The 16,362-nt window shown below is 49.2% G+C and overlaps 2 protein-coding genes across 11 annotated transcripts in view; both read left to right on the forward strand.

Annotated features, from left to right (window-relative positions):
• BEND5 (BEN domain containing 5) overlaps nt 1-13,998 on the forward strand; it is a 48,050-nt gene extending 34,052 nt beyond the window's left edge. For 5 of the 10 annotated variants that reach the window (XM_029228572.1, XM_029228569.1, XM_029228570.1 and 2 more), the window contains 2 exons: nt 4,427-4,640; nt 13,460-13,993. In XM_029228572.1, the coding sequence (XP_029084405.1) occupies nt 4,427-4,640; nt 13,460-13,617 (372 nt within the window). In that variant the 3' untranslated portion in view covers nt 13,618-13,993. Of the gene's footprint in view, nt 1-4,426; nt 4,641-7,363; nt 9,260-9,410; nt 9,725-13,459 lie in introns of all 10 variants that reach the window. The other 5 variants (XR_003794438.1, XR_003794437.1, XR_003794439.1 and 2 more) reach the window with 5 other exon arrangements.
• The window catches only part of AGBL4 (ATP/GTP binding protein like 4), a 1,273,876-nt gene that overhangs the window by 1,053,793 nt on the left and 203,721 nt on the right, over nt 1-16,362 (forward strand). The gene's annotated exons all lie outside the window — the stretch shown is intronic.

Raw genomic sequence — 16,362 nt, forward strand, 5'->3', positions numbered from 1 at the left:
GCTGAGCCTGCGCGTCCGGAGCCTGTGCTCCGCAACGGGAGAGGCCACAACAGTGAGAGGCCTGCGTACCGCAAAAAAAAAAAAAAAAAAAGAGTCTGCTTTGCAGGTTAGAGGTGGCATGACAGAGTGGAAGTAGGCAGCCTGGAGCCTGAGTTTAAGCTTAGCTCTATCTTTGTCCTACCTGTGTGACTCTGAGTGGGGTTTCCCTTCTCTGGGCCTCAGCGTCTCTGTCTGTGCCAGGTGGGATCAGATGAATGCTCTCCATAGTCATTAACAGTGACTCAAACTGTGTGTCTAAGTTTGGTGAACCTTTCCCAACTGAAGATAAAGAAAAGACTATTCTGTCTTTGTTGACTTCTTTTTAGTCATGATCACGTTGTGGAATGACTATAGACTTTTTCTTAAAGTAGCTTCTAAGAGAAATCTTTTTCTCTCTTGTTTTGAAGACCGACGGACAGTTTCTGAGCATTATGAGGGTCTCTTTTGCAAAGGATCATTTTTCCTCCAGGAAAATGGGTCTCTCAAAGGTCATTTAATTTTTTCACTCTCGAGTTGCTCAACAAATCTTTAAAGTGCCAACTTTCCTTTTTCGTCGATTATTGCCAGCACTTTGCTATCAAACTAACCTGCCTTCTGTTTGCAGCTAATTTGCAATCAGAGAAATGTATTAAGGGAGAGGAAGGAAGCAGACTTACTGGAAATGGATGGCAGCTTCCTAGAACAGCAGTCCCCACATCCCAGAAGCAGCCATCATTGTTCTTGGCTCTGCAGTCATTTCTGACCCTTCCTTCTTTCTGCCTTAATCTCTGTCAGGCTGCCTAGAGCATGGGGAGGGGATCCATTTCCTAGCAGGAAACTGGTTTTGTCCTAAATAACATTACACAAAGATATTTTTTTGATCAAGTCCCATCCCACCAGTTGCCATACTTTTAATAACCTCCCTTGAAAGCATAAGGCTAACATTTTGGTCACATGGGGCTTTATGTGAATAGGGCTTGCCATGAAAGCTACTTTCTGATTTTGCTAAAGTGCATTGCTTTTCTTTGTCTTAAGATATTTTATTTCAAAAACTCGTTGAATCATAAAGCTGCAAAGACCATTAAAGTTTAAATAGTCTAATTTATACATGGGATAGATGGGGAAATACATCCAGAGAAGGGGCTCGTCTATAGTTATACAACAGATCAGAGGCAGGCAGGCAGGAACTAGAAGCCGGATCACCTGGCTTCCAGGTCAGTGCTCTTTCCAGTCTGTTCTGCACCCCTGAAAATGGGGCATGACACGGAGCTTTGTTGACCTCAGGAGCCCTTGTCCCAAATGCCCCAACCTATACCTGTGATTGGTCTTACCCAGGGCCACTTCTTTCTGTGCTATAAAATTGGCCTTGTATTCGAATGCATGTCAGAAAATATTTTCTTCTCCAAGGAACAGCAGCTCCTCAGAACTGAAAGCCAGTGACACTAAGACATATTAAATACGTGCATCAGTTTCTTACTGCCTTGTGTTCAGACTAGCGCTGATCGCTTTGTAGGAGGCAAAGGAGGCAAAGCCTCGACCTCTCCCCACAGAGACGTGGGGCTGAATCAGGTAGTGAAGCCTCTCAGTAGGCTAGAAATTCAGAAGGGATAGAGCTTAGCCCTGGAGAAGTGAAGGAGGTTTTCCTGCACTGGGGACCGGGGCTTGAAAGACTAGCAGGCTTAAGAAGGCATAAGGGAAGGCACTCATCCCTGGGTGGGGGAGAGGCATGAGCAGAGACGTGGATGGGGGAAAGAAGGCAAAGGAAGTAACAGTTTCTGGTTGTGTGCTGTCCTCCTGACGTTTGACTCATGTTATCTCACTGAATCCTCAAAACAGCTCTACGAATTAGGTGGTGATCTGCCTGTGGTATAGCTGAGAAAAGTAAGGTTCAGAGAGGTAAAGTGACTAGCCCAAGACACCCAGCTAGTAGGTGGAAGGGCCAGGATTCACACAGGGCTGGAGACTCTAGAGCCCATCCTCTTTCTGTTACCTACCACACACTGGAAGTAGGAGGAAATGAGTGAGCTTCGGGACATCATTGAGTGATGGACATAGTACGATTAGCAGGTTGAATGGAAACAGGATTCTAGAGGACCTTTAATGCCGCCTGAGGAGGTTGGATTTGAGGTGACAGGAAACAGGGAGCCATTCAAGATTCCAGAGGGTTAACATAAAAACACAGAGTTGAAAGACTGCGCAAGTCATCTAGTCAAAGAAGGAAAGCTATGTTTTAGGGAATGAATCTGGCAGTGTTTACAGCGTGGGTTGGAGCGGGCAGGGACTGGAGGCAGGAAGGCCAGCCCGTGGCTTTTCTCCAGGTTCCCTGACTGCAGTGTGAACTGCAGTGGGCGCTGGCCAGGGCAGTGGCCGGGCAGGTACAGAGGAAGACTCAAGAGGAAAGCCATCTGAATACTGATCTGCTTTGTTTCCACCCCCATTAGCACCACCGTGACACTGGTGGCAGCAGGAAGGCCGGGAGAGCATGGGCTGCAGGGTCATAGGATTTGATTCCAGAATGTACTGATAGTATGTCTTAGGAAAACTAATGAGTCCTTTTGAATCTCTGTTCCTGTCTGTAAAGTAGGAGTAATTATTTCTACCTATTTCCATCTCTTAAGGTCATTATGAGGATTAACTAAACTGAGAGTACAATACCTAGTTCACTATAGGTATGCAAAAAATATTAGTGTCCCCTGTCTCTTGTAGAACATTGGCTAAGATAACTGCCATTTCTCTTTTAAGAACAGTACATTAAAAGGTTGTAGGAAAGCAAGGCTCAGGTTAGAAAAGAGCAGAGATCTTTGGAAAACTGAAGTTGTCCTCCATCTCCAAGGCTTTCTGATTCTGCATTTAACGTAACTCACACCCCTTGTTTTCCCCTATCTCAGGAAGCTTGCGTGGGTAGCCCCAGAGAGTCATCCAGGGAGGTGACTTGGGGTCCAGCAGGGAGTAGCAGGGAACTTGTCCCCAGTATGCCTGATCTGGCACACAGACTGCCCACCTGCAGTTCAGACTGCAGAGAAAAGGCCAGACTTGACCTTGGGCCTATGTTGCCCAGCCAGCCCCAGGCAGCGCATCTCACTCCAGGGTTACTGATCTTCCTGAGTCGTATGAATAGATTTATAGCCCCAGAGTTTGCAGCACAGGAAGGCCAGGTGGATCTGGTTACCTGATATCGTGCCTGCAGAGGTCTGAATGATCTTTTGAGCTAAAGGAAGTGAAGTTAGATATGGCAGGTAGATTGGTTACTTGCTGACATTGGTGGGTGGGCTGTGTTAGTGTCGCTGGCTGACCTGTCTGCCCATCTGTGCGTGCCCACCTTGCTTTCCAGGCCAACCTTCGGTAGAAAGATCTCCAAACATGGGTCCTGCTGGTCTGCCATCAGTCTGGGTGTGCGTGCTCTCTCTCAGACTAGACTCTCCTGAGATGCCTCCCGACCATGCGACGTCGATGACCTACAGTCTTTCTGAAGACAGGGACCTTGGCAGGGACTTTCCATTCCCCTCAGAAAGTTTACCTCATCAGTGGCTTCCTCTCCTCCATCCCCACAGAGGCCATTTCCACCCTCCATAGACTCAGCAGAAACACAACATAAATAGCAATGTCAAAGTCAAATTTTCATTTTTTTAAAGGATTAATGTTAGCAAATGGTCTTCAAGTTGTTAAAAGAGCCAGAAAGGGGGAAAAAAAAAATCTCAAACCTCATCGCTAGATCATTCTGGGACTTTTGCATTTAATGACTCTGCACTGAAACTTTGTGAGTGCTTCCCTTACAAAGAGCATAAGATTGTGTTTTGTTCTGTGTGCCGTCAGATCAGACCAGAGACACAGTGGTTGTGCTTAATTTGTTAAAATCATAGGTGTTCTCAGCCAGAAGGAATTTAGCTGAAATCCAACTCTCCCAGTTCAGTTCATGGGACACTGAAGCCAGAGACAGAAAGGACTTGCACAGACACACTCCGTTAGTGGCAGAGCCTGGACGGTTTCCCTCCTCACTCCACCTGCTGTGGTTGTCACACCTAGGAATTACCTAGGAAGCTTTAAACCATCCTGACAACGAGGCCCCCCCCAGATGAAATAAATCCACTCTGCAAGTTCAGAGTTTAGTGACTTTCAGCTGTACCTTTCTCAACCCAGTTTTTCCACCTGAAATGAAAATAGGGTCCCAACGCCTTCCTTCCAGGGTTGCTGTGAAGATTTTGAATTAGTGGATATAAAGCCGTAGAATAAGGCCTGGCACGTTACAGGTATTCAGTAAATGATTATTTCCCTTAAAGAAAGTTAATTAGTGTTTATGGAACAAATCCCTTGCAGTTGTGCAGCAGTGTCTTTTAAAGGACAAGAAAAATTTCCAGCTCCCATCCTGTCCGACTAAACAGGTGCTTGCTTGTGTTCTTATCCCTTTCAGGTCCATCTGGGAAGCGGGATTTGGGTTGATGAGGAGAAATGGCACCAGCTACAAGTAACCCAAGGAGATTCCAAGTACACAAAGAACTTGGCAGTCATGATTTGGGGAACAGATGTTCTGAAGAACAGAAGCGTCACAGGAGTTGCCACAAAAAAAAAGAAAGATGCAGTCCCTAAGCCACCCCTCTCGCCTCACAAACTAAGCATCGTCAGAGGTGGGTCCCGCACTGGAAATGCAGTGGCTGAGGCACCGCCCTTTACTCTGTCAGGAATGTGTCGGGCACATTTCAGTTCAACAGACACCTACTGAAGCTTCTCCATGCCAGGCCCCGGGCTGGGCATGGGGACGCAGGAGCAGATGTGGACCTGGTCCCAGAAGAGCTCACATTTAACAGGGCAAATGAGCTGTGGACACAAGTACAGTTCAAGGAGCTAGCATGCGAGAGGGACAGAGGGGGGGTTCTCAGGAGGGGAGGAAACCCCTAGCCAGAAAATCAGGGAAGGGTTCCTGGGAAGGGGGTCACTGGATTGGGCCTTGAAGGATCCGTCAGATCTGGAGATGCAGATGTGTAAAGAGAGGTACTCGGGAGGCAGAAGCATCTGGAACAAAGGCGTCGGGTTGGGAAAGGAGTGCTTCTGTGTAGACAGCCTGAAGATGGAGGCTAGGGGACCAGTTCTGGGGGGTCCTAGCATCGTGCCTGGAGCACTTAGTGAGGTGCAGACCAGCTGAGGGTCAATGGATTCAGCTTCTTTTCTGGGGTTTGGGAGGGGTTGGAGGGAAGGCAGAGAGACAGGGAGTCGTTTGTAAAGATAGGGCACTGGCCTGGACTCTGATTTTCCTTCCCTCCTGCCTTCCTTTCTTCCTTCCTCCCCTCTCTTCCCTCTTCCTTCTTTCTTTCCTCTATCTCCCCCGCCCAGTCTCCATCCATTCACGAAGCCCTTATTCTTTGCCAGGCTCTCTACTGGGTATGGAGGACACAAAGGGGGATAAGACACAGTCTCCATCTGCAAGATGCTTACAGTCACATGGGGAAGATGAACACGAGAACAGCTAGTTACGGTACAGAGAATACAAATTATGGAGACAGGCAGGAAAGTACATGGGAGCAGGGAGAACATAGTAATTGCTAATTATTCTGAGCGATCACTACGTTTCAGGTTCTGTTTTTTCTATGATTCTGTGTTAAAAATTCTTTTACATATATTAACTCATTTAATCTTCATAACACATAACACTCCTTCTGTTGGCTGCCGGTATTATCCCTGTTTTAGTTGCAGAAACTGGACACAGAGATGTGAAGTAACTTGCCCAGATCGCACAGCTTTAGGGGTAGAGCCAGGAGTCCGAGCCAGGAGGGCTGGCTTCAGAAGCTGTGCTCCTAACCACTAGTCTCTTAAGTGTCCAACTGCCATGTTTTGATGAAGAAAGCAAGACTCAGTCAGCATGTACATTTCGAACAGGCCATGTGCCAAGTTCTGGGGCAGACAGCAAGTATGTCCATGAACAAATCAGATAATTTCAGGTACTGATGAAAGGCCGTGAAGCCTCATCGAGCGATACAGTAGCTGTGTTGGCTGGGGTGGGTGGAGAAGACCTGCCTGAAGCGGTGCATTCAAGCTGGGAACTGGATGTAGAGGTCAGCCCTGTGCAGGTCTGAGGGGTGGTGAAGCAGGCAGAATAAAGAGCGGGTTCAAAGGCCTGCATGCTCAAGGGGTGAAGCAGCCCTGGGGCACTGCAGAGTCATGAGTGAGGGGATGCTGAGATCAGGCCGGTGGGCGAGAGACGGTCTTTTAGGGCCGTGAAGGCCACGGTAATTGGCTTGGATTTACCCTACCTGCAGGAGAAAGGTAGTGGAGGTCTTCAGTGGGAGCGACCGAATGGGAGGTCAGCTAGGAGGCTGCTGCAGTGGTCTCGGGGAGGCATGACGGTGCCATGGACTACGGTTAGAGAAGTGGAAACAGAGAAAAATGGCCAGATTTAGGGTGTATTTTGGAGGTCGAGGTGTAAGGACACAGAGAGATTAGGTGACCAGCCAGATGTCCAGCTACAGGGTTTCAGAGCCTGGATTTAAGCCCACCCCCACTGACTCTGGTCCGGGGCTTGTTCCGTAGCACAGCTGCCCCCGTTGCTGGCCGATTCATGATGACCTGATTTAGGCAGACACTTATTTTTAGACGAGCGGAGGTAACCTTTAGTCTGCCCACTGTCTGAAAAGGTGGAGCCTAGTTTGGGAGGTCGCCCTGAGAAAGCGTCCTTCCTGGGGACACAGCCCTGCCTACCTGAGAGGTGGCTGACCTCTAATTCTGTTACGCTTGTTGGGCTGTGACTCAGCAGGTCCCAGGTGCCTTCCAGTGACCGGCTGCCCTCCCGTTGTCACGCCATGGCGTCAGATGATCTGCTGTGCGTCTGCCTCAGGCACGGGTCTGACTGTGTCGGACTCACCTCCACGTCTTCCTTGCCTCTCGCACAGGTCCTGGCACACAGTGGGAGCTCAGCCGCCGAGGGCTGAACAAGTGCCACACTGAGACCTGCAAGCTGATCCCCTGACTGACTCTTCACACTGTTTCTTGCGAACTACTTTCCTTCCATGTCGCAGTGTCTTCAGCTGAACACTCACCTCTTACGACAGTTAAGAGGGCTGCTTGGATTGTAGCTTGGAATAGTTATGTTTGAGGTGTGAGAAGAAGTTTCCATTCTTTGTTGACAAGTGAGCTGCCCCCATGGAGCCGACATGACCTCGTGATGGTCACATCATTGAAGCTCACGATTGTTCAGTGCTTTGCAGCTTCCAGGCCCCCTCCTGTCTGCTCCCAGTGCAGGGTGATGGGGAGTAGAAATTGGAACCAGGTATCAAAAGCCTGGGGTTGAGCCCCAACTCTGCTTTGCTTTAACTTTGAGCTCACCCTGGTTCTCTTATGTTTATTTTTGTTTCCCCAGGCCCAGCGCAGTGCCAGTACCAGGTAGATGCTTGGTGTGTCCATGTGTAAAGGCAGGATTCACGGTCCTTGTCCTGGCTGCCCAGTGGACCTGTAGACATTTGTATGTTCTTTGGACCCCATTCAGATGATGTCATTTGCAGCTAATCTGGTCCCCAATACTAAGGAACATTCTAGAAGAAAATACCTCAGCTGTGTGGCTTGGGGCTATTACAGGCTCACTGTCTTTAGGCCCATAGGCCAGGCCCTCCAAGTTTCCCTCACTGATCCACTCCTCCATTTTCTAAGCCCTTTTTAAACCTTCTCTACTCTTCCAGAACATGGTAGTCCACAGCTCTCTCTTTTTCAAAAGATGACCATGTCTCTTCCTTCACAGAGAAAAGAAAAAGAAATCCCACAGCTTCGAACCACCCTATCTACAAACTTCACTGGATCCCCCAGTCTTCTGCCTCATGTTTCCTTCTCTTATTTGGGACTGGCCGTTCTCTCCAACTGGATCACAGCCCACCTGCCTTCCTAAGTACCTTGTCTCTCCCGCTCAACTGGGTCCTTCCCGGCACCATTTAAATATACTTTGATCACTCATTTCTTACAGAAGCAAACAAAACACTCCCTAGACGTCACTTCCATCACCCAGCTGCCGCCATGTCTCTCCGTTCGTTTTCACATCCAGGTTTCCTGAAAGAGTTGTCTGCATTCACTGCCCGTGTGCACTGGGAACGCCCCTGCCATCTGGCATCGGCTCCCAGCCCTCTGCTTAACTCTGTCCTTGCCAGGCTTCCCCGTGGCTCCACCTCTACCTCTTCCCCGGCCGTTTGACCTGATCCCTCCTCCTTTACTGAGAAACCCTCCTGCATGCTGAGGTCTCCTCCTGCCTGTGGCTTCGCATCCCCCCTGTGGGCTCCCCTCCCGCTGCCCTCGCCTCTGTCTCCAGCCCGCTTCTCTCTCACTCTGCAACGCTGCCCTCCGCTGCTCTCACTCCTGCCGTCCCCATTGCCCTCGGCGTGCTCACGGCCCTGCGTTGAAATCCACACTCCTGGCGTCTTGGCTGCTGCCTGGTGATCTGGCCTCTGGTGACTCCCCCGGCCTCATCTCACACCACACTTCCCGTTTCCACTGTGCTCTAACCACTGAGGCCTTCTCCCGGCCCCCTCCTGTCCCCACTGCTAGCAGTGCCCTTCCTCTGGTCTGCACATCCTGCCTCCTTGTCATTCAGAGAGGCCGTCCCCGACCGCCCGGGCTGATGAAGTAGCCCTTCCATTGCTCTCTGTCACATCACCCTCCCTAAAGTCCCTGCGGAGCACTTCTTCTTTGCTTGTTTATTTGCTTGATGGTTGTCTTTTTCCCCGCCTCCATTAGAACATCAGATTTATGAGCGTCTTGCTCAGGGCCAGCATATAGTCAGTGTTCAATAAATATTTGTTGAATCAGTGACTGATTCCCAAATCTATATTTGACCTCAGTTCACACTTCCACGTTCCCGACCCATACATCCAGGTGCCCACTGGTCACCTCCTCCTGGATGTCCACGTGACGCTGGCACATCTGCACCGCTCACTGCTCTCTCCTCTTCCTTCTCCCCAAAGCCTTCTGCCCCTCTGTGTTCCCTGTCTTGATAAATGACACCACCTGCCAGGGACCCAGAGAGGCCTCATTCCTGACTCTTCCACGTGCCCGCTCTCCATCTGTTCTGCCCCAAATACCTTTTAAACCGTCCACTCCTCTCCATACCCATCGCGCCTCACGTAGTCCAGGCCACATCACCTCTCCCCTGCCTTACTCCAGCAGCTGCCAGACTCTTCTCTCCATTTGTAACCAGAGTGATCTTTCAGAAACCCAGTATGATCCTGTTACCACCACCCCGTCACAGCCAGTCCCTGGTGCCCATGATTGAAGGGTAAGCTTCTTAACGTGTCGTAAAAGCGCCTTCATAATCTGTCCCCTGGCTCTAGCTCCAGCTTACTTTTCAGCAATATTCCCCTTGTTCACTAAGTTCTTACCATAATGAACTGCTGTATTCCAACAAGCCTTGTCCCCTCTCACATTAGGGAATTTGTAAATGCTATTCCTGGCACCTGGAACATAGACTTCCCACCCGACACGCGTGCTGCTCTGCCTGGCTAGCTGCTACTCACCACCCAGGTGTGCTTAGGGGAACTGTCCTTCAGGAAGCCTTCGCTGGCCTCTCAGGGTGGGGGGATCCTTCTGTTGTATGTCCCAGAGCACCCCGTGCCTACCTCTGTTCTCTTCTTTCTGTATCTTTGCCTCCCAGGTGCCGGGTCAAGCAACCCTTTAGAGCCCATAACTACTTGCCATGCCGATGAGTGAGAAGGAAATCGACTTGCCCAAGGTCATACAGCAGGTTAGATCAGAGCTGAGCTGAACTGGGCTTTCAGGCTTCCCACTGTCTCCAGGGCTTTCTTGTCTTACCAAAATACAGTGTTGATTTGTTTTTTCTTTACTAGGCAGGCAGGTTTCAAGCCTGTCTCCCATCGCACCATACACTCCCCATTTTTAGGCTAATTATTTGAGCTCGTCCAGACTGCATTTGACTGGTTCTTCCCATGCAAGCTGTCTGCTGGATTGAGATTGTTTGTATTTATTTTGTATGATTTTACCACATTTACTCGCATTTGCCATATCAAAATGACAAAAGCCTTGGTGCTCACAGGGTTGGTGAGGATTTTCTCCTCTCTGTGGTTTTAAAGTCACTCCTTACCGTGTAGCAAAGGGATGTGGTGAACGCTGACACTGCTTTAGAAAGACGAAAGCAGAAGGGCTGGAGGAGCGTCTCGCTTTAATGACAAGCTCCAGAATGGCAGTTAAACCTTATTAAGGTCAAATGACCTTTTTTTTTTTTTTTTTTTTTTTTGCGGTACGCGGGCCTCTCACCGCTGCGGCCTCCCCCGCTGCGGAGCCCAGGCTCCGGACGCGCAGGCCCAGCGGCAATGGCTGACGGGCCCAGCTGCTCCGCGGCATGTGGGATCTTCCCGGACCACGAACCCATGTCCCCTGCATTGGCAGGCGGACTCCCAACCACTGCACCACCCGGGAAGCCATTTATTTATTTATTTTTATTTATTTATTTTTTTGGTGGTACGCGGGCCTTTCACTGCTGTGGCCTCTCCTGTTGCGGAGCACAGGCTCCGGACGCGCAGGCCCAGCGGCCATGGCTCACGGGCCCAGCTGCTCTGCGGCACGCGGGATCCCCCCGGACCGGGGCACGAACCCATGTCCCCTGCATCGGCAGGCGGACTCCCAACCACTGCGCCACCCGGGAGGCCCCTCAAGTGACCTTTTGCAGAGTGTCTGAATTTTCAAATGAGCCACGGCGTTGAGTTCTGGTTAATTTTTATAACTTTTTTAATAGGACCCATTAGCGCTGTTATAAACCTTGTTAATTAAGCAATAATCGCAAATGCTCCCTTGCAGAGGGAGGCATTCCTGGCAGCTGCAGGTGATTAATATCTGGAGTCTAACGAAAGCCTTTTAATCAAGCTCAGGGGCCGCTCAGTGCACTTACCCTCAGGAAACGAGAATGATTGGGATTCTGTGGGCGCCTCTGAAAACCTTCCTCCATCTGTACCTTTCTCTTCCTGCCTTCTCTCCAGCTCATGCCGGGGCCTCTCAGGGCCATCACACCCACTCCCCTGCCCCCTTCTCTCTCCTTTGCCTCTTTACCCACCCTGTTACCTTTCAGAGAACGAGACCTAGAGCTGGAAGAATCTTCTTAGATGATTGGATTTGACATCCTGCTTTCAGACAGTAAGACTGAGACCCAGAGAGGTTCCCACTCGAGGTGGCACAGCAACTAGGGTTAGAGCCAGATTCGAACCCCTCAACTTGGAAACAGTCCTCTGCACAGGGTGTCTTCCTCATTTGGTTGAGCTTCCAGCAGTGTCACTGCAAGTGTCGGCGTCCCCCTGGCCCTGGGCTGGGGAGGGACCCCGTGTTCGGGTCTGTAGGTGAGACAGCGTGGTCACAGTTCTATGAGACTGTGATCAGGGCTTTGATAGAGGAAGAACCCAGGCGAGTATGGAAGCACTGAGGGTATAGGCAGAATGGGGTCTCCCGGCTCAACCTGGTAGGTTCCAAGCAGGTTGGATCTGGAAGAATGGGTGGGGTTTAGGCAGGTGAAGGATGAGACATGAGACCAGGGTAATCGGTAATCTGGGAGGAGATGAGCAAAGACTGACTTGTGGGATAGCCTGGAGGGGGTCGGGAGATGCAGGTGGAGTCAGCAGAGGTGGGACCTTCTCAGCTCACTCCCTGTGGAAAAGCCAACACGAGACACAGTGCAGGTTAGTGCGGCTGGAAGCAGCCAGGAAGTAGTGAAGGCCAGCTGAAAGCTTTCAGAGGCTTCTCTGTGCAAAGCCTGATCCGCAGGGAGGAGATGGTGCCCCAAAGAAAGAGGGCGTCTAGCACATGCACCTGCAGCCCGGACGGCAACAGTGGGCGGGCTGGCCACGTGCCCGGGGGGGCTCAGAGTGGAGGCCGCAGGGGATCGTGCCTGTACTTACCTCCTCTCTCCAGGCCTCAGCCATGTCCCGTGTGAGTGGAGGGGTTGTAGCACAAGGCCGTCTCCGTGATCCCTCCCCAGTGCTGATGTTCTGCGTCACTAACAGCATTGCCTGCTGTGCACTGGCCTGGTACACGGGACTTTGTTTATCCTGCGTGGCAGTTCCTCGAGACCGGGTTGTCACTCCTGTTTTATAGGTGGGGAGGCTCAGGTTCAACAAAGTTAAAAATCTTGCCCACGATTACATACCCCAGTGGTACATTCCCCACCTACACCCCTAGTCCCCTTATGTCCAGAATTATTATGTCCCCTCAGGTTTCCCAAGAAAAGCATTCATTCATTCATTCAACATACACTTACTGAATCTTGCCCCTGTGCCAGGCGCTGTGCTAGGCCCTGGGAACGGACAGTGGCATATACATAAAATAACTGTAATAGCCTCAGACAGGGGTAGTGCTCCTTATAGCTTGAAGAAGGCTTGCAAAACGTTTGTTTCACATCCCTCATGGCAGCCTTAAAAAGGATCATGTGTGGTTTGTTATCCTTGTTTTATGAGGTGAGGAATCTAGGGCAATGATTTGCCTCAGGTCCCCATGCTAGGAAGTGGTCCAAAGTCCAGCTTCAGTCAGGCCCTGTCTGAGGCTCACTCCTTGCTTCATCACAGCAAACGGCAGAGTCAGTAAAAGTGGCCATCCTCAGCCTCATTAGTAAGCACCTCAGTGAGGTACCGCTTCACGCCCGCCAGGTTGTCAGAACCTTAATAATCTGACCTGGAGTGCTGTTGGAGCTATGGGGCAGGCAGTCCTTGCACACACTGCTGTTAGGGGTGCCAGGCGGCACAGCCATTGTGGAAAACAGTTTCCCAGGTATCACCTGGTAAAGCGTAGTAGGCACGCACCCTAACGCTGGGCAGTTCCAGCCTAGGCCCGGACTGAGCATTTCCTGCATGTTTGCCCCAAGAGACACGGCTCAGGGTGCCTGTAACTGCAGAACATGGGAAACCATCCAAGTATCCGTGGACGATCAAGTGGGTCAGCCGACTGTGGACTAGTCGGACAGTAGAACGCTGCTCACCAGTGGAAGTGAGTGACCTGCAGCTGTACGCACACTTCAGCACGGGTGACCCAACTGGAATGTTGGATGAAAAAAGAAAAGTCAGATGGACATACAGAGTATGGATACACTTGTAAAAAGTTAAAAATGGGAAAGGTAGCAACGTGTTATTTAAGGATGTGTGCATATGTGCAAACACGAAAAGAAAAGCAAACATTGAGGAGAGTGGTTACCTCTGGTGAGGATGGTGCTGGGGAAGGGCATTTAGGGGCTTCAGAGGGACCAGCAATGCTGCCCTGTTAAGCAGGGGCATGGACACATGGGTGTTGTATCATTATCTTTAAAGTATAAATTTACAGTGTATATCTACTCTTGTGTTGAAAAATTTAAAATACAGCCGTGCCAGATATGTGAGTTGGTGCTTTGGAAGTATGTCAGGAGGCATATTTTCCTTTCTCCCCCTTAAAGATATGTACTCGAATGTACCATTAATCCTTGGCCTTCTTGTTTCTTTTCCCTGTCTAGAGTGTTTGTACGACAGAATAGCACAAGAAACTGTGGATGAAACTGAAATTGCACAGAGACTCTCCAAAGTCAACAAGTACATCTGTGAAAAAATCATGGATATCAATAAATCCTGTAAAAATGAAGAACGAAGGGAAGCAAAATATAATTTGCAATAAACTTTGGATTTTTCATAAAGCCTTCTCGTTTTCCTTGTGTGGCGTGTGATTTGCGGGCGATGGTGTTGTCCAGATCAGACCCCACCATGCGTGGTGGTGTGTGGGCGGGGAGCCAGTAGGGTTCTGAGGTCAGCGCCTTGTTCTGAACTTGGACTTCCCACTCCAAGAAGGCGGATGGATTTGCTGAGACTCAGGCAGCATCCTGGCGCCAGTGTTGCTCTGGGGATGGTGAAAGCGCTGTCTTTCCGGAGGCGGATAAAGTGTCTCTGAGTTACCTATCACTTGGCCAAGAATTTGAGCTGATATTTTTACCATTCAAGGACTTCTATCTTTGTTCCTTTATTTTGTTCTATAATAAAGCTTCATTAATTCGTTGCTGTAGACAATCATTAGCCTCATTTATTTAATGATGGATATTAAGTGTACAGTGGAGGTGACCAGTGTCCTTTGAGGGGCGGAACATTCAGGCTGAAGGAGAGAAAATTCATAAGGGATGTGATTACTGTCTACAGATCTGAAGGGCTGTCTCGAAGCAGATTACCTTCTCTTACCTCAAAGGACAGATCTAGGACCTGTCACTCAAGGTGATCTGAGATTCAGCTTTCCTGATAATTTGAGTCAATCTTTGTAAAGGAGTGTCAGGGGGTGGTAATGTTAGATGTGGTTCAGGGTTACCTTCAGAAAGGGGCAACGTCACCTGGTGTCGGTTCGTTCATCCTATCTTGTATCTCAAATGATCTTTCAAGTTGCATAATTTTTATCTCGTTCAGTAGCTGCATCTCTAAAGTGCCTGGTGCCCAATCAGGCAGACCACATTTGATCTTCCTGTTGATTAACACTTTCCTTTCTGTAATGCCTATGAAGTCAGTGTAGTATGTTGGAAATGGCAAGGGTTTGGGGCTGAGGAGTTTGGGTTCCAAACCTGGCTCCACTGCTTGCTTCGGGCTTAGCGTAACCTCTTGAGTTTCAATTTTCTGTTCCGTAAAAAGGAGATAATATCTACTTTGCGGAATTGCAACGTTGCAGAGTTGCTATAAGTTATAGAGCCCTATATATAAGTGCTCAATAAATGTTGGTAGTCATTATTTTCTTCATTTCTGGTTATTGGCTTTTAGGCATTGGTTGGAAAACTTTGGCCTCTGGTTTCTCTAATGGTTTATCCACTAAACCATTAGATTACTGGTGGTCTATAAGCAAAAGCTCAGGGTCACTAGGGTGAGTAGTGGAGGTGGCTACCTCTTTGAGGAATTTTATTTTAGTACATAAAATAATTCTTTGTAATCTGAAATATTATATGCTTGCTAATAGGATGCATAGGTATGAACTTCCTTTTATGGTATTTTCCCAGTTCTCCACAGACTAGTGGTGTGATCTTGGACCAATCACTTAACTTCCCAGAGTCTTTACCAGTACAGTGAGGAAAATTATGCATACCTCACAGGCTATGTGGATAATTAAATAGTAATAACAGTAACAGATACTTAATATGTGCCAGGACTTTTCTGAGTGTTTAACAAAAGTTAGTTCATTAGGTAAGTAAAGTTTGTGACACTTACTAGTGTTCAGTAAATTCTTGTTATTAAGATGTGTTCATTTTAATGGCAGGGGAGCAGCTTGGGCATGAGTAGTGTGAATGCATGAGAGGCTGGGAAAAAGTATACATGATTTGAACTCATCCCATTTCCTTCCTAAGCACGGTGAAGATAAACACCCAGAGGCTCCATTTCCCTACAAAGACTAATAAGATATGATACCTGCTTTATAGGTGCTTTTAGGTTGGAAGGGAAAATGGTCATCGAAATACCTGCTTAAAAAGGCTCTGACAGGGCTTCCCTGGTGGCGTAGTGGTTGAGAGTCCGCCTGCCGATGCAGGGGACGCGGGTTCGTGCCCCGGTCCGGGAAGATCCCACATGCCGCGGAGCGGCTGGGCCCGTGAGCCATGGCCGCTGAGCCTGCGCGTCTGGAGCCTGTGCTCTGCAACGGGAGAGGCCACAACAGTGAGAGGCCCGCGTACCGCAAAAAAAAAAAAAAAAAAAAAGGCTATGACGTGAAAGTGCTTCGTGTAATATATGACACGTACATCAGGGACAGAACGGGTTGTGAAAGATTGTGGGATCTGATTGTGATTTTACCGCTTCTGGGGAGGTCACTTGACCACTCTGGAGCTCCTTTCTTCTAAAGTGGAGACAGTGATCCCTAAGTCAGGGTTATTGTGGAGAGGAGGCCAGGTGATAGCTGGGAAAAGAGCTCCATAAGTCTCAAAGAGCCATGCAGATGTTAGCTGTCCTTAGCTTGCAAGGCAGCATGAAATCAAAAGTAGATGTGACAAGGAAGGACATAAGAGCTGTTTCTGATGGGGAATCGGGGCAGGGGAGGGGGCAGGTGTTTTTACACCCTAGTTAGACTGAGACTTTTTGAGCACCTGTTGTGTACCTGGTGCCCTGTGACTGTTATGTGAGGGCAGGGCCACCATTCTTACACCCACACAAATGAGGAAATGAGCTCAGAAAAGGTTAAGTAACTTCTTGGCCAAGGTCCCAGAGTTGTCAGCAGTGGAGCTGGGTCAGAATCCAGGTCTGTGCAAAATCTGTCCTTTTACCTCTTCCCTCGAAAACTGAGTGGAATATTATGGTCTGGGCTGAGAATCTAGCCATGTAATCTCAGGGCATATTTCGGAGAGCCCCAACTTAAGTAATCAGTCAATGGAAATCAGTGTCATTAATTCAAGCCATTTGAAAGGATGGG

This window comes from Monodon monoceros, unplaced genomic scaffold (assembly GCF_005190385.1).
Source record: "Monodon monoceros isolate NGI ecotype Baffin Bay Population unplaced genomic scaffold, NGI_Narwhal_1 Super_Scaffold_18, whole genome shotgun sequence".
In the NCBI taxonomy this organism is placed as follows: domain Eukaryota; kingdom Metazoa; phylum Chordata; class Mammalia; order Artiodactyla; family Monodontidae; genus Monodon; species Monodon monoceros.